Source organism: Danio rerio, chromosome 1 (assembly GCF_052040795.2).
Source record: "Danio rerio strain M-AB ecotype USA chromosome 1, GRCz13ab, whole genome shotgun sequence".
Taxonomy (NCBI): domain Eukaryota; kingdom Metazoa; phylum Chordata; class Actinopteri; order Cypriniformes; family Danionidae; genus Danio; species Danio rerio.
The window spans coordinates 39,225,001-39,243,804 of NC_141021.1; the positions used below are offsets into that span (position 1 = coordinate 39,225,001).

The following is an 18,804-nucleotide window of genomic DNA, read 5'->3' on the forward strand; positions in this document are numbered from 1 at the left end:
GCAAGAGATTTGTAAAACATCTGAAAATGCTGATTCATCCAAATCAAAACATGTGCAGCCTTTTGTGAGTGAATTGTCACTAAATTATTTAGTTGTTTATTTATTATTTTTGTTATGCAGATTATAGCAATTTAGTCTTTTGGAATCATTGTAGAAATGTATTTGCTAATTATTATTACATATTTTTTCATATGATATTTATTTAAATGAAACCAAGCACTTTCAACCAACTTCACTCAGCTAAGCTACAACATGCATACATATTATATATTAATAAATCATGCAAATATTTATTTCCTTTTTGTTTTAATCAAGTGTTCTGAAAAGCTCATCAAAACAGCATGCAAAATTTGAGATGAATGTTTAATTTCCAGCTTTCCTAAAACAAAATGAGACTGTGCATGACCTTGACGTTGTTTTTGAGGAACGCTGAAATAAGTGAGCAGAGTTGAGATTCAGGAGAAGGAATGACTCTGCAGAGCAGCAGACTGATTAGCTCCTCTCCAGACTGCTGATACCCCCAGATGCACTCAGCAGACAGTGTTTTGCATTCAGCTCCATCTGTAGAGAGAGATAGAGATGGAGAGAGAAGTTGGAAAAAGTTGCGAGACAAAGAAGAGACGAGGAGGGGGGAAAGTGTGGAGACCGAGGGCAACGAGAGAGATAGAGAGAGAGGGAAGGGTGAGAGGGTAACAAGAGCGAGGCAGAGCTGGACGGCAAAGACCAAGTAGAAAGTCTGAGCGAGAGAGAAATGGGCAAAGACCGAGATGGAAAAAAGAGAAAGAGAGAGAGAGAGAGCAGGCTTTGCTGTCGTCTGCAGAATTTCACAGCGGTATCAGATTTCTATCCCTTCTCGCAGCTCTCTCATTCCTTTGTTCATCCCTGTCGAGACTTCCACATTTCTGTTAACCTCCGTCACTCACACCGGCCATTTGGGCTTCAGATGTAAACACTGCGTGAATCTAATCAAGACCAAATTATTATGCAAGCAAGTTTCTTGATGGCCATTCAGTCAAATCTTTCTCAGTTTTAGTCGTTAACAGTTTATTTATGATTATCGATTGATGTCTGCTTTACCAAGATTCTGTTAATAAAACATTCTACATGCCTTATTTTTCACATAAGCTCAAACATAGTTGCTTGTAAGTTGATTGTGCTGGCTTCTGGTGTCATCTGATTTGGTTATTTTTCAATTTGGTGCCTTATGTTGCATGCATATTGGTATTTCTTTCCATGTTGTTTTATTGTATTTGCTTAATTATAAATGCAGTGGTGTGTAGTGCAGACAGCGACACGGTGGCTTTGTGGTTTGCCCTGTCGCCTCACTGCAAGAAGGTCACTGAATCGAGTCCCGGCTGAGTCGGTTGGCATTTCTGTGTAGAGTTTGCATGTTCTACCCATGTTCGCATGGGTTTCCTCCGGGTGCTCTGGTTTCCCCCACAGTCCAAAGACATGTGTTACTGGTGAATTGAATTAGCTAAATTGGCTGTTGTGTATGAGTGTGAGCATGACTGAGTGTGTATGGATGTTTCTCAGTACTCGGTTGCAGCTGGATAGGCATCCGTTGTGTATGGCATATGCAGGATAAGTTAGCAGTTCATTCCACTGTGTCGATTCCTGATAAATAAAGGGACCAAGTCGAAGGAAAATGAATGAATGAATGAACGAACGAATGAATGAATGCAGTGCAGACACTAGCATCCCAACATCAAGCAAATCTTTTCAAAGTTCACAAAAAAAGAGAACATAAAAATCTCAGATGTAAATTTGGTGCATTTCCATCAAGCTCTTCCATTTGAGTGTATGACTGTAATATTGGGAACCTTTAGGCAAGCATTATGAAGAATCCACTGTAAAAAATGCTGAGTTCCACACAACTCCTTCATTTTCCCAACACAATTTAAGTTAATTTCATTGTTTTTACAATTTCAAGCAGATTGAACAAAACAAAAAAACTGAAGAGATAATTATTCACCTTAAAAAAATAGCATTTTGAGCTAGGTAAAAAAATAAACTGGTAATTTTGATTTAAAGCAGACTTTAACATAAACTGCTGCAGAGTAGTTTAGAAGTAAAGAAACAAAAATTATGTTTTACATTAAAAAGGTGCAGTAGGTGTTCTGGCAAAATGCTAACCAGTTGGCATGATATCTTTAAAAACACAATCCCTCCCCTGTTGTCCAATGCCACGCCTCGTGAAACATGAACGCGCACACCTTAAAGATGACGGTAGACAACCCAGATCATGTCATTCGCTGGTTAAAAAGCGATGCTGTAAAAGGTCCCTTATGAAATTGAAAATAGTCACATCAATTTTTAGCCCGGAGATTTCAGTGGCTGAACAACACTTCTGTGCATATAGCCCATTCTTAACAACACTATCTACATCAGCATTGTATGACCAAAATAATTTTAAAACATAACATTACCTGTCTAAAAGAAATACTTTAACCTTGCTCTCATCCTTCCTCTAGCATGCAAAAGTTACTTATTGATTGATTATATAATATAATATTACATTAAATAATATTGTTTCAGGATTTTTAAAAGTTTTGATTCAGCATTTGTTTTTACCACTGTGACTCGTGTGCACATGTCAAGAATGTGGTGCATGAGCAAACGGCACATCTGTCTATGTGAAAAGGGGTGCACAGATGTACAAACCTACATTTGCTGAGAGAGTTTGAGCTACTTATCAGATCTGTGGGAATGGTCGTGTCAACAAACTTTAGTTGGATTAACATTTTTATGCCTAACCTAGAATATAAAAACACATTTAAAACATTTAGATCATTTACATTAATCATTACTATTGTCATGTGAAGAGACTTTCAACCAGCACAACAAAAAATGTTTCTGGAGACAAATCACCTACTGCACCTTTAAGGGATTTTTATTTGAAATTTGATATTCCATCACTCATTTTTCATACTATTCTTCAAAATGTTAATCTGTTTCTAATTACTCACTCTTGTGTGGTTCTAAAACCCATGAGACCTCTATTGGTTTTCAGAACACAAATGAAGATGTTTTAGGTTATATCAGTGCTCCCTCATCCTTTATACACAGCAAGGCTCCTGACCCAAGTGGTTCAATCAGAATATTATCAAGCTACGGGAATACTTTTGTGTGCTAAAACAAAAAATTACCAATTTATTAAATAACTTTTTTATTTATTTAATGATTTAATGATGATTCTCCTTATCAGTCTCTGTGTATAGTGCACGTTCATAAGCACTGTGCTGTTATGTATACCCCTTTAAATACCTATGCCTAACTTCCTCGGTTTGAAACTAAGTGCAGGCACATCTGAGGTATGCTGTAATTCAGAGTTGCAGCCAAGTGTGACACATGAACGAATGCCCTATACTGACACCGAGAAGAAGAAACTGTTGAATAAATTCAGGTTGAATAATATTCTGATTGAACCACTGAAGGCATGGGTCTGTTTTGAGGATGTTTTTTTGTACTCTTCTGGTCTTTGAAAGAGTCAGGAACTTTGCTTTCTATGAAGGATGAGGGCATTGGCTTAATTCTGAAAAATAGACGCTGTTCTACAGGCAGTTTCTGTGTACACAGTCTGAGAAGGACAAAACAGACAAATTTAGGCAGGCCTTGACAATGCACTCAAAAAATTGTTTTTGCCTTTTTGATAAAATTATTTATTTAAACTGAGCTAAATCAACAGAATTATTGAGGCTTCTTGGGACAAATAGATTGTTTTGTGTTCAATCTACTTAAATCAAAACCTAATCAAGTTTTTTTGGGACAACATGAAGGATTGTGTGGAAACTAGCATTTTTACAGTATGTGCTTAAATGGACAAATATGCACACAAATGTGTTCAAATCTCTTATGTCTTCAATTAAATTTTTTGTTTTTCATCATATTATCATTGCATTCAGTCTAGAAGCAGGGTGTCTGCAGGGTTGTAAAAGGTAGTAAAGGAAATTAATTGATTTATACGTTGAAAGTAGGACCTGAGCGATATTGTGTGAGGTTGTGTACAGTCGCGCATGCGCCGAAACAAACTGGGAACCCGGCTGGCTTGCTGCTAACCATATAGGCGAGCTCGCTTTCGTTCATTAATTACATTAAAGCATGGGGAAATTAAAGTTTTTGGACCTCTGGCTGGAGGACTTTTTAAATATTTAAAGACTGGCTTAGACCTGTAGTTAGCAACAGCAGCAAGGCTTTTTCCCACATCTGCAAGAAGACGATTAATATAACCTCGCTTGCACACAGTGCCTGTAGTTAAACTCCCAGCAGTTTATTATGACACTTTTATCTATAATTTTTCCTCAAAATTGACAGCAAGAGCAAACATAGAAGCATTGTTGGATTGTCAAGCAGCACCTAATTATGTTCAAAAGAATTTAAAACGACAAATATGAGGAATTTATACCCCATTTTCAAAGTAAATCAAACTCTAATAAGTAGTGCACTGTGTGGGTGAGAGGGTAGTGTTTTAATGTGATCCGGTTATGTTGTGGTTCTGTTACTGCGGGTGTTGGTTGCTATGGTTAACAATTATGACAGTTAAAGTAACTATTTCGATTTCAACCAATTAAATATAAATAAAATATTAATCTAATATTTTGGGAATTTGTGTGCCTTTGGGTGGGTTTTTTTGACAGCTTTTGGGCTGTAAAAAGTCAGCTACATCTGGCTACACTGGTAGTAGCTTGGCAACAGAGCCTCGACGTCAACAGAATCTATCGTCACAGTTCAGCACAATTGTCTAACCGTGCCGAGAACGTTTTGTAAATGTGCCGCGCCGTTCCAGGCTCAGTGGAGAAACAACAGTAACCGTAGCCGAACTGTTCTCAGAAGAGCGGCTATAGACATTGATTACATTGATTAAAAACTATGGACAAAGGCCCATTGTGACATCTTGACTAATCCCTTTACTTTACTTAAATATATATGTTATCTGCAATATGTTACTCCATTTGGAAAGATATTTCATTTACGCCACTACAGTTGCAGCTCTCAGTTGTGCTGTGATTAAAATTTTTTTGAAGGTATTAAAAAAGGTAGTAAACGGTATTACATTTAGATGAAGAAGTTCTGTATATACCCTAAACAGTTTCTGTGTTTAATGTTGTTTTCTATATTAAAAGACAAATAAAATGGGAATCATTTATTCAAATCAGTAATTTTTATAACAATGATTTAAATTCATGTTAAGAACAGGCTGATGATGCTTGATGATCAAATTTAGTTTTTGTACATTAGTCATTTGTTTGTCAACAAACAACGAGGCATCTTTAAAAAAGGGCCTTGGACCACCTCTTGGTTTGACTGTCCCATTTATTGGTAGACTATACTGAACGTATTAAAGAATATCCACTTCTCTCTTCCAAGCAAATTCGGATCAAGGATACATGAATTTCACGTTAAACAATCTTGCCATGTTGTCGCTTGTGTTTAGACGAAAGAAAGTTTCACTTGAACACCAAAAATGACTTGCACTTGCATTCTGGGCCTGCATGAGAGGAAATAACTCTCCATACCAGCAAATGGAAGTAGTTTGTCAATCAAAACAAGCGATCAAACAGTAAACAATAAATCAACTTTTATTGTTTGCTTGCTTTCATCCCAGATATACTTTTTTGTGTATTTTATTATTATTTTTAAATATGTCATTAATTGTTCATTATTGATTAACTATTTTATTGATGGTATTGATTGAACTTGAACTTGTTTGGTTATTAATTTGACAAGCTTATTTATTCATATTTTATTATATTTGTTCTATAGTAACATTAATTTTATTTGTTTATTTATTTGTTTATTTATTTATTAAATTTAAAGCACCATAATTTAGTCACTGAAAATATTGAGCTATAAAACAAATAATGTTACTTTAGAGGTCTAGAGGGTGTTTTTATATTTACATTAACCTAATAATTCAATTACAGGTGGATTTTGACAGTATTGACATTTATTTTTGACGTAAACACAGGGGCCACAATCAACCCAATACAATTAAGCTTATAATTGTTTTATATAACCATAAATGCTTTAAACCGTGTGATCTGATGTTTGACAGTGTTAATCACGATAAACAGTTTACAAAAATAACCACACTTCTTAGCAAATATTCAAAATAATGATATTTACATGTAAACAGGAGCAAATAGGTTTGCTTGACATGTCAGCATGTTATTGCAATTAAGTCCTTTTTCAAACTTTTGTAAATGATAGTGCTATTTAATTAGCATTTCCCAGATGGTAAGGTTTTAAATGTGTCAGTAACTGCATCATCAACAAAATGTGAACAGAGAGGTGGACTTTATCACAAAAATAATATGAGTGTAGCCGAATGTTAAATAGTTTAATGGAGAAATCAAAGAGTTTAATGCTAAAGAACTTTCTTATGACTGGTTGTACTGAGATGTTTCTGAAACATCCTGAACATCATTAAAGCATTGTTTTTTATTGTTATTCTATTGGAACTATTTGGTTTTGATTCAGATAAATGGAATAGTTTTAATTATTTAATTTTAAATGTTTAATATAAAAAATACAATGTAAAAAAAAAGGTTTTCTTTCTTAGAATTTTTGTCTTGTTTCTAGTCCAGAAGTATCAACAAATCCTTAAATCCAGAAGCCTTTTCTAGAAATAAACAAAACATATTGTCTTGTTTAAGAAATAATGTGCCAAAATTTAGTTTTTCCATAACACAAAGAAAATAATCTGCCTATGGGGTAAGCAAAATAATATTACATCAAAACGAAAACCCAGATTAATTTGTTTGTTTTAATAAAAAAACTCTTCTTTCTTTTGACTCGTTATTTTAAAAACAAGACTATATTTTTTGCTTGTCTAGAAAATGCATCTCGAGTTAAAAATCTGTAGATATTTGAACTAGAAACAAGACAAAAACTTCAAGTAAGAAAAGCTATTTTAGCAGGGTACTGTTCAGTACATCATTGGAGGTTGGCGCAAAGTGAAAATGATATGAGTTTTGATTGTCTTGCTTGACAGCATGATTCATACTTCTGCGTTGAGTGATCGGCTTGGCGCCTGCCGTCATTGTAGCCGTTGTAATTCTGCATGCTGTTTGTGTTGCTCTGTAATAACACTTCCTAAATGCTAGATGGCAGTAGGCTTTTATGTTCATCTGTGTCAAGTTTCTTTGCGGGTGTTTTGTTTTTTCTGAACGCTACCTTAATGTACAAGTAGCTAAATCTCGCCTATTCAGAGGCAGGAACTGGCAGACATCTAGCAACTTTAATCATAAGGTAAACACAAAGCAAAAGTTTTTATCTGAAGCTCCTTAACGGGACTTGGCAGAGTCAGCACTTGTAAACACTCACTCCATGGGGCTCGCGGCTATCTGCACTACCCAACCTGACCAATCACTGAGCTTGCGATACGTGTCGTTGGGACGTGTAGTTACATTTTTCGAGAGGTGCGGGTCAGCCACGGTGAGGTCTATGCGACTGCACAGAGGCTACTCCGGACCATATGCGTATTTAAATAGTCTAAATGAAGTTTAAATGGAAAGAACATTATGCCCCTTATTTTTGGTTTCTGTCTTTTCTGGTTTCCAGTTAGTTGTATCAGTAGAAAACACCTTGAAATTGCAAGTTGGTATTTATTAAACACTGTATTGTTTTATCTGTTGCCTAAAACTCACTAGTTTGTAGTGCAAACTGTATTACCAATAGTTAATAAAGTGTAAGCCAAAATTTTTTATCAAAACAGTTCATTTCCTCTGTAAAAATAATTTGGGTTAAAAAGTTAAAGTATTTTACTTTGGTTTTCTGACTGACTTAGCAAATCATGCAGCTCTTGTAATACATTAGTGTATGTACAGTATTGTTATTGTTGCCATTTACCACCCCAATGTAATGCATAGGCATTGTTATTTCTCTGCAGGCTCTAAACGAAGTGTTTACTTTGATTTTGTACAAGAGCACACAGCATTCAATCTAGCCAACAAATCCCAACTTTCTGTTCTTTCAGATATTCGGGGATGCTCCGAGCAGCTCTCCATCCTTAGCAACTACTCCCCTCTCTGCACCAACCAGACAGTCCAAGAGGCTAAGCCGACAGACTCGCCCGCTGGCTGTGTACAACCCACAGGTGCTGGATATACAAACAGGTACGAGACATTAATCGGCTTTAAGCACAGTGAGCTCTAAGAAATACCACATGGAGATGTAGTTGTTCAATATGTTTGCTGTTAAATGCATAATTGCATAATTTAAGGATTATATTTATGGAAGGCAAAAAGAAAGCTAAACCAACCCTCAATAGACTGTTATGGATGTTGCAAGAAAATCACAGAAAATACAGCATTCAGTCTGGGCCAGAAGATAAGTTTATTTATAATATATAACTTTTTCTTTAATATTAAATAGACTTTGAGACAGTTTGTAGAGGTAAATATTTAGTTGGATCAACATGGTAGAAAAAGCACATGCTTGCATGGGTTTTTTTTCTAATGAAACACAGTTTTAACACAGCATTTTAAAATAAAAACTGTGCACATTATTTTTTCATTATATTTCTGAAAACAGGGTGTCTGCAGGTTCTTAAAATGTCTTAAATTTCAAAAACCAAATTTTTGAAATGTCCTAAAACCACTAAGATATTGTGTCTTAAATCATTTTAAACAGGTCTGAATTTTTCTATATCCATGTAAGGGTATATGTAAAGCTATACCCAATTGGGCCAACACCCAGCCAATCACCGACAACATATTTCAATAAAAGCTTTAAGAAATGTTTATTTATTAACTATATTTGCTCATTAATATGATTTAATTATCTTCATTGCAATAACATTTGTTTTTAAAGTTGTTTAAGGTTTTAAATTGGCGATTAAAAATATTTGCCATTTTGCCATAATGTCTGAACCATAATGTCTAAAATTGCATTGATTATGGTTTTAAAAAGGTCTTAAAAAGTCTTAAATTTGACTTGATGAAACCTGTAGAAACCCTGGAAAACATTTCCTTCCACACTATAACAGAATATGTGTGTTAATAAAAAAAACTTTCCACAAATTTTGTAGCTATACAGTTATTAAACAAAACAAAAAAATAACAACATTCCTTATTAATTCCTAGTGTTAAATTGCATTGAGAAAAAAACGTAAAAGCATATTTTTTTTTAATGTTACCTGTGTTAAGAACAGAACAAGAGAAATAGAAAATATAACAGAACAGTACAAAAATTGTATATATAGTTATTAAAACACAAATTTTAATAGGATTAATATACATTTAGTAATAAATTATGTTGAGAGAAAAACATGTTTAATAACAAATGCTTTAAATGTTTGCTAGTTATCCTAAGAAAACAACATAAATATAAAAAATACATTTAAACCATCAATGGTGCATTTGGAGATCTTGAAAAATGTTAAAGGGCCATGAAGCCCCCTCGTTTCAGCAGGGTGTTTTCACAACTCTACTTTGGAAAAAGCCAGAAAAGTGGGCGTGTCCAGCTCTGTTTAGGGGGGAGTGTCGGAGGAGCAAAAGAGGTGTGAGACCACGCTCTGAGGTTCAGAGTAAAAACACACACACACACACACACACACACACACAGGGGAGAAAGTGACTGTGTTTACATGGACATCTGTAATCAAATTATTTACCAAATTATTAAATGTTGGACTTTGTTACGTCCTTTTAGATGTTAATATTAAAATAGGAGTAGATGACATAACATACAATAGTTTAATGTGTGTGACAAGTGGATGGAGAAAGAAATAAACTGAAAACCAAATATCACTGCAATTATTTAATGCCCATACATCCAATGAAACCAGTAAAAATATATTATACATTGAAAGAAAAATATTTACAATGATTAAATGATGAATTACCTGGGGGGAGAGGAAGTAGTTGAATGTGCTTAAAGAAATAAATATAACAAAACTCAGTAACTGTTTTCACCAAACTAAACTAAATATGAAAAGAAAAGCATGAAAAGAAACATCTTCCAACGTACTAAACATCTTAACTAAACTGCTCTAACTAAAAACAAAACATGCAGAAAACAGCACATTCTCCTGAACCTAATGAACTAATACAAAATATGCATCTGAGTGTTGTATATGTATATTGCGCGACTTACTCACTCCTACACCTCTCCGAGGTATCACTCAAACATGTCAGTTTGATAAAGCAAACACATTGCATTATCAAATCTCAAACTTTAGACAAAAGCATTAAACATGCAAAACACATTCTCTCAGACTAGCCCTCGCAAGAGAGACTGTCCTCATAGAGACCCAAAGAAAGAATAAGAGCGAGAAGGAAAGAGAGAGAGAGAGGTCGCCATTGCAGTTTGGGCTCGGCTTTTAAACGCTACGCCAACCAGCAATTGGTGGTGCAAACCCAGCGTCAGCAGCCAGCGTCATCAGCACAAAATGCGGATCCTCCAATGCCGTTCGTACCTGTAACACATGCATGAAACGACACACCCACACACACATACAAACAAACGCACACACTTATTCAAAATACGTTCTGCAAGCGAACGTTACAGACTTTAACTGCAGTTTGGCACTTTCATTCAGGGAATTCATTCGTGCCCCTCGTGACAAATGAAATATTTGATTAGAGGAACTGCTCTAAGCGTGTATTTTTCATGCAATGTTTGATACCGCACGGCGAATGAGAGAAAAAATTAAACTCTGCATTTCTCTGTAACTTAGATGCACTCGGCAGGTAAGCCGCGTGTGTTATTCCGGTTACAAAATGCGGTGAAAATCCTTAAAGACTGTAATTGTTTGGTTGTGGTGCTAACATGTTTACACTCGGTGCAGTAGTTAGTTCGATACGAACAAACTGAATAAACAAAGAGCACTGGTCGCTCACTTACCAAATCTGTAGAAAGGACAATCCACAGCAACTAGAACTGCGTCTCTTTATTAAGAGGAGACGAGCAGCAAATCCGGATCTCCATTTGCAGAAGAGAAAAGCTCTCAGGTAAACAATGTTCCTAGACACGTAAGTTATTGTTGTCGCACGTTGTGTCTCGTACACTGTAATCCACACGAGAGTCCAGCTGCGCTCTCACAGAGAGAAAATGAAAACAAAACTTGACTTCAGCAAATTATGAAAGCAACACTTCACGCTTGTTTTGCCAACACAATGTGGTGTCTCTGCCGTCTACACTGTAACATTAATGAATATTAATGAAGTTGCACAATAGAACTCGCGGATTGGTTTGAACCAAACCTTACTAATGCATTAATGCAGCACACTCGGAGATGTAATATGGTACATCCAGTACAGACGTCCAGTCAACACGCTGGAACACACGCTAAGATCTCATGGCCGTGACGCAGATTCAAAAATTTGTTTCAAACCGGAAGTACAAATTTGCTCGAAATAATGCAAAAACTACCAATTTTCACTTTTTAGTGAGATATATGTGTACTAATAGTGTTTTTAGCAGTGTGGGACACATATACGACTGTCAACAGCTCAAAAAATGTGTTCTGGTGTTTCGTGACCCTTTAACATTAGCCTGATAACACTGAAAGCTTACATCCAAAGCCACTTGAACACATATTCAGCATTCACCAGAGATAAAGCTTTATAGTACTTATATTTTTTAGCTTTATAGTTAATTAATTACAATAACAAACTTTAAAAAGGCAACACAGTGGTAGCTCTGTCACCTCACAGCAAGAAGGTCACTGGTTCGAGCCCTAGCTGGATCAGCTGGCATTTCTGTGTGGAGTTTGCATGTTCTTCCCTTGTTCGAGTGGGTTTCCCCAGCAGTCCAAAGACATGAGGTGCAGGTGAATTGAATAAGCTAAATTGGCTGTAGCGTATTTGTGGGTGTGAATGCAAGAGTGTATGTGTGTTTCCCAGTACTAGGTTGCAGCTGGAAGGGCGTCTGCTGCGTTAAACACATGTTGGATAAGTTAGCGGTTCATTCCTCTGTGGCGACCCCTGATTAATAACGCGACTAAGCCCAAAAGAGAATGAATGAATGAATGAATGAACTTTAAAAAAAGAAGGTAGGTTGATGTTTTGCTGCAATTCTCTGTCTGAACTGCATACAAAGATGTAATCCAATTGTAATGTTCAGACTAATGGTTTTGATTGGACAGACATTTTCACAGAATATTAAAATATATGTAAAAAGATTGTAAAAAGACTTTCAACCAGCATAATAAAAGTTGCATCACTAATTTCTCCTGAATTTCTCTTATTGATTCTGAGCCTTGTTTTTAACAGCCGTTAAAAACTCAAATACTCATGAGGAAGGTTGTTTGTATGTTTAGCGTGTAAGTTGACTTTTTACCTCACAAAATTAACGTAAACAGCTCACTATGCAAACTGCTTGATTTTGCTGTATTTGGCCTAACCGTTCTTGGGTGGCTTTTCAATGTGTTAAATGACTCTTATTCATCAAAAAGTAAGCTGAGCAAATTCTTACGGGAAAAAGATTTTTTTGAAGACAATGAATAGTACAGATCCTTAACATGAATGTTAACACGTCGTTTTCAAGTAACTTAACCCAAAGTGTTGTCTGTGAGACTATTTATAACAAAGGATATGACTATCCCAGAGATCACCAAACTGGTTTGGTTGGGTCACAATTCTTGACTTCCTGTAGGGTATTTGGTTCACACCTTTTCAGATGCAGATGTGTACAATCTATCAAAACACTCTTGTAATGTGCAATTATACCACTTTAAAATTGTGTCAATTTTACAAATATTGTTAAAAGTATGAAAAAATACAGTTCTTATTTCTCTAAACATAGAAGGCGGTCTTGTATTGTCACCAATGAAAACAGGTGGTCATATTTGATACTGCGGCCAAAAGAAAATCTTACTGAAAGCAATTTTTTGGGGATAAAACCTTCAAATTTGGAATACAATTTATTCAGATATCTAGCTTTGATTTATCTGTTAATTCTAGGCTAAACAGGTTTTGTAAAATACTTATTTTATGCTATATTATAAAGTATACATCTATTGTTTTCATAAACATAAAGACACATAACTTGAACTACAATCTGACATTTGTCTACTTTAAAATGAGATTAAGCTTAAATCTTTTAACCAAAGCATTTTGTTTGTGTCATTTAAGTTTAATATGTCATTTTTATGTTTATGTTTGTGGGGTTGACTGTAGGGCTGTGCAATTAATGGAAAATCCGATTTCGATTTTGGCTTCTAACGATTATGGAAAACCATTAATCGAGATAACCGATTATCCCATTATTTACCGCCCCCTTTCCAGTTGTAATCATTTGTTGCTCTTCAAAGCGCCAACTAAACCGCATGCTCCTGTGTGTGTGTGTGGCGCGCACACACGGTTAGACGCATGCAGTCAGCATTCGGTCTCACTTGCACACTGTGACAAGCAGAGTGCACACACATCTAAAGTCATTAACGAGAGCGTTAAAATACGGTGTTTAGTGATTATTTATATTAACCCTCATTTGTGTAATAAACGAGTTGAGGATCAAAAGAAGCGTGAAAGCGAAACCAATAAAGTGACTGCGGGAAATATTCCTGCTGACGCCTGTTTCGATCAGTTTTAATCAAATAACAAAAGGAGAAAATTCCTGGCTGGTCTTGACTGAAGGACTTTTGTAGCTAAAGTGTTTTTCGTACAGTTAAGATGCTTAAAGCAAAGTTTGTTTCATATTTTTATTCTATTGTATTTTTTTCTCTTTCCTTTGCAGGGAGAAAAATAACTGTATACAGTTGAAGTCAGAATTGTTAGCTCTCCTGAACATTAGGAACATTTTTCCCCCCAATTTCTGTTTAATGGAAAGAAGATTTTTTTTCAATACATTTCTAAACATAATAGTTTTAATAACTCATTTTTAATAACTAATTTCTTTTATCTTTGCTATTATGAGAGCACATAATATTTGACTAGATATTTTTCAAAATACAAGCATTCAGATTCAAAGTGCGATTCAAAGGCTTAAATAATGTAATTAGGCAAGTCATTGTATAACCGTAGTGTCTTCTGCAGACCCTAAAATATATATATATTTATATATATATATATATATATATATATATATATATATATATATATATATATATATATATATATATATATATATATATATATATATATATATATATTGCCTAAGGGGCTAATAATATTGACCTTAAAGTTGGTTTCAAAATATTTACCGGTTATAAACCTGTTTTTTTTTCTAGCCGAAATAAAACAAATAAGACTTTTTCAAGAAGAAAAATTTTATAGGAAATACTGTTAAAATTCCTTGCTCTGTTAAGCATCATTTGGGAAATATTTATTTTTTTAACAATTCTCAGTACCGCTAATAATTTTGACTTCAACAGTAATAGTTTTGAATAATCGCGATTACAGTTGACCAAAATAATCGTGATTTTTCCCAAAATCAAGCAGCCCTAGGTGACCATTCCCAACTTTATTAAAGATACTTTTAGGTTCAAGTGGTAGATGTAAGGAATTAGATACAAGCACAGTATGGTTGTTTGTAAAGCGTCTGCTGCCAACTGCTGTTAAAAACAAAACTCCAAATTGATTCAAGAGGGAATAGAGATGAGGTTTTTCACAACATCTCTAGTTTTCGTATGAGATTTGCAACCAAATTGCAAATAATCTTATGGAAACAAGGCTTTGTACTTCAGTGTCTGTGTAATACATGATCACTTGCTGGAGTGGGGGATCTGTGCAAACGGCTTTACATCAATCTATTTAAAAAACCAATACTGTCAGTATGCATGCATGTTTGTTTAAGTGTATTTTGAAATATCAAGCAATGCAGTGATATACTGTGGCAAGATGCTCAGATGCAATTACAGATTCACAGAATTTCCAAAAGTCTTCATTCTTGAGGATTGAAAACTAAATTGTAGTGAAATTTGTGTTTTTAAAACGAAAACCCACCAGCGCAATCGTAACCTCAGCATGGGTTCATGACTATAAAAGAGTACTGCCCATTAAGCAATGACACATGACGCTCTTCTGAAACATGCTGATTACCCATTGTCACTCTGGCCTACAGGATGTGGTTTGCTGGTCCATATTTAGGTGGATAACTGATGCCTTATTTGCCCTGGACTGCTTAAAGTATCTTTTTGGGTTTGATATACCACCCAACAGGAATTATTTCAGACTGGGATCAATGCAGGATTAGGCTTGGGTTTAAGCAAAGGATTGTTTTATTTTTAGTACAGAGCAAGGCAGATCTATCTCCAGTTTCGGTTAAAGAATTATGGGGGTTTTAACTTCTTCATTTGTACAGCTGTGCAGGTGTACTTGAACTGCTACTGGCTCTTTTCACAAAGTGAATTAGCACATTGCCTCAAGGCTTTCCAAAAACGTGTTCAGTTTCAAACACACTGCAGTTTTTCAGGGGCGAATTGACCACACTTTTTAACACAGGATAGTAAACACTGGTTATTTGTTTAGTAGAAGTCTCTATGTGTTTTGGGGTGTTTCTGTAGAAAAGGGATGTGGCCACTGGCAAAATAAACACATTAGGGTGAAAAACTGTGCATCTGTGTATAATGCTGAATTCATGTAAAAGCCAAACAGCATCTTCATTATGAAGCTCAGCTTCAGCATTTTGGGATGGTTCTGTCATAATTTGCACTTGTTTGAAGCTTCTACGAGTTTCTTAATTTGAGCACAAATAAGATATTTAGAAAAATGAAAATGAAAAGTACTAAAATTTCTACTTGTATTCGTTTACTATACTGTGCTTCTGTGCTTACATTATAAGAAAAAAATATAGTTTAAAGACTTTTTATTGAAAAAAACAGTAAATTATTGGGATACAAGTGAAATCAATTATTGGAATACCAAAAAGAACTGGGACATTTGAAATTCTCTGAGGTTTTTGTTTATTTTATTTATGTATTTATTTATTTTTTTGATGATGATGGATTTACTGTATACTTTCGGCTGGCTCTGCATCGCGCACCTCTGCTGAGTGTGCGTGCACCTTGCGAAATGGACAAGGCTTTTATACTTGCCGCGTTCACTGCTGTGATATTCTTTAAAACGACAGGGGGCAATCAAAAGAAACTGACTGTAAAGTCAGATGGATAAACAAAGAGGTAGGAAGTTTCCGGAACTACGTCATATCATTAATATCATTCAATATTATTAAACTAATTATTTTTATTATTCTATAAATTATTTTAATGATTATTAGGTTTTTATAACCATTCAAGATTTTTTTAATTAAACCAGAAATAGTACACTTACTTAAATACAGATGCTTTTTTGTTTGTTTGTTTTAGCCCGCTCCATAGTTTACACATTACTGTACTATACTTATGCTAAAAAGGCAATAATGGTACAACATTCCTGACCATTTTCACCAATAAAGCCTAGGAAAAAAGACATCAGTGTATTGTAAACCGATGGGTTCAAATATTCCTTTCCAGTTATCAAAGAAAAATAAGTTAATTTATAGTTTTGTAACTATAAAATTGTTTTAAATTCAAAATTAAACATATACATCAGTGTAAAACCTATGAATAGTGGAAAAACATGTTTCTGTAATTGTGTACCTGGATCACTTTTGCCATGGCCTCTTTAGGCTTTAACAAACTTATCCCTTGGGTTTTTACCTTTTAACAAAAACTTTCCTCCTTTCCCACGGCTGTTGCAATTTCTAGCCAAGAATTGTTGGTTGTTTGGTTATCTCTATGATCACGGTTCATATGTCTGTACAGGCATACTGTTTCAGACAAAATCTCTTCAAAGTGTTTCATATTCAACTCAAATCAAACATGGCGCTGCACATACTGTTTTCTCGAGTCTCGCAAAAAAAATAATGCGCTCCGCCAGCAGAAATCATGTTGGGTGCACCCAAAGCAAACCTCCCCAAACTCTGCAATGACGTCACATTTGCCGCGTGCACTTAAGCGAAATAGGGGACGTGTCGAGTATAAACCAGGCTTACCATTTAAGTTATTGCTAGTATGAATAACGCAGCAGCCACATTGGTTGGCCTAAATCTTTTTTTTTTAAACATAATTATTACTTGAAGCCCATAAAGGCATAAAAAATAAGGAAGCATAAGAGAATCTTTTTTTTTTTCCTATTTGAGGAAAAAATGAGAAAATCTTTTTTGAATGTGTTTGATATTTAAAACCAACTTGAGGACAGTTAATTTACTATTTACCTTAAATTAGAAGTCTAGTGGAAAATTCCTATAATGTGTCATTCGTCATGTGAATTCATTTGAACTACATTCCCATTTTTATTTTACGTTTCCATTTTCTCTTTTTTTCTTTCCATGCCATTCTTTCTGCTTGCTGTGACAGTGTCTCCATCCTCTGAGAGTGCAGGCCTGTGTAATGATGAGACATCAGTGGGCAGTAATGAGTCAGTCTCCTCCCAGTCCTCCAATGCCTCTGGAACGCCTCCTGAGAAATCCAAGAATCACCACACTACCATTAGCACATCCCTGCAAGAAGGCACTGGGTATGTAGCAAATGCTCTCTTCTCTCTCACAAAAAAAAAAAGAAATGTAGTTCATTTACTTTATATTTAAAACTAAATAAATTTTTTTATATATAAAAAAAATAATAATTTTGATGTACTTTGCTTTTTAGCTTAAATGTATGTAAAGCTATAATATAATACAGCTATAAAGTTTTAATATAAATATACATAAAAAGCGAAAGCCGCTAAACGCCATTTCCACCAAAAAAGAGATAATGACATTGAGTGAATGCTTTAGGCATATAGTACACCATCAACAAATAGATTTGCTTCAAAACTGAATCACAGCATTAGCGTATTGAGAAATGACAGTTTGTTGGCAAAAGCCGCTACACGCCACTTCCCTTTGACAGCAAAAGCCCGAGAACCGCGTGAATCGAATCATATGTTTTCAATATGTTAATTTCAATATGTTATTTATATGGAGACTGTTTTATTCCGCTTTCTGAATAAAACGGAATAAACGGAATCAACTTTTTTTAAAGACGGAGTTTGGTGAACTAGATGAGCCTGTCCGACTGTCAGTGAATGGCAAATTAAAATGTCCCTTACCTCACAACACACTGTACAGTCGGAAGTGCAGCATACATTCATATTTTTTTTTTTTTTTTTTTTTTTGCGCAGTGGCACTACTTTGATTGAGTCAGATTTACTTTAAATTAAACAATAACTGCGCTTTACGAAAGACAGAGCTAAGATGCCCTTCTTTTACCAAGACCTTAAGTAGTGTGAGAATGAATGAATGACAGCCTCTACAATTGTCCTAGAAGCATCCCCTTTTTGCCCAGTAGGCCAAAATTGTGTTTTATTTGCTAATGTAAGCAATTTAAAAAAAAAAAAAAAAAAAAAAAAAAAAAAAAAAAATATATATATATATATATATATATATATATATATATATATATATATGTATTAAACTATACATTATTTGTATCACTTCATAATACCCATACATCTGATAAGCTTTTATATTAATGGACAGATATTGAGGTTTCATAATGTTTTACACTACATTATTTCAATATAACAAGCAATAACAAAAAAAGATAAGAAATGACAACAGATTGTTGTGAATCCACTCCATTGATAATTTGGTGGTGTGCTTTGGGTCATTGTCCTGCTGGAAGATGAACCGTCGCCCTAGTCTGAGGTCAAGAGCACTCTCAAGCAGGTTTTCATTCAGGATTTCTCTGTACATTGCTGCATTCATCTTTCCCTCTATCCTGACTAGTCTTCCAGTTCCTGCTGCTGAAAAACATCCCCATAGCATTATGCTGCCACCTCCATGCTTCACTGTAGGGATGGTATTAGCCTGGGGATTAGCCAATGCCCTTTCCCCCCC

The 18,804-nt window shown here is 35.0% G+C and overlaps 1 protein-coding gene across 3 annotated transcripts in view; it reads left to right on the forward strand.

The window, feature by feature from the left end:
* The window catches only part of arhgap10 (Rho GTPase activating protein 10), a 125,421-nt gene that overhangs the window by 84,893 nt on the left and 21,724 nt on the right, over nucleotides 1-18,804 (forward strand). Inside the window, exons 19-20 of one of the 3 annotated variants that reach the window (XR_015475930.1) lie at nucleotides 7,979-9,245; nucleotides 9,412-10,969. Coding sequence is in view for 1 of the 3 variants with exons in the window: in NM_001045250.1 (NP_001038715.1) it covers nucleotides 7,979-8,117; nucleotides 17,282-17,441 (299 nt within the window). In the remaining 2 variants the exon portion in view is untranslated. 3 annotated transcript variants of the gene reach the window in all.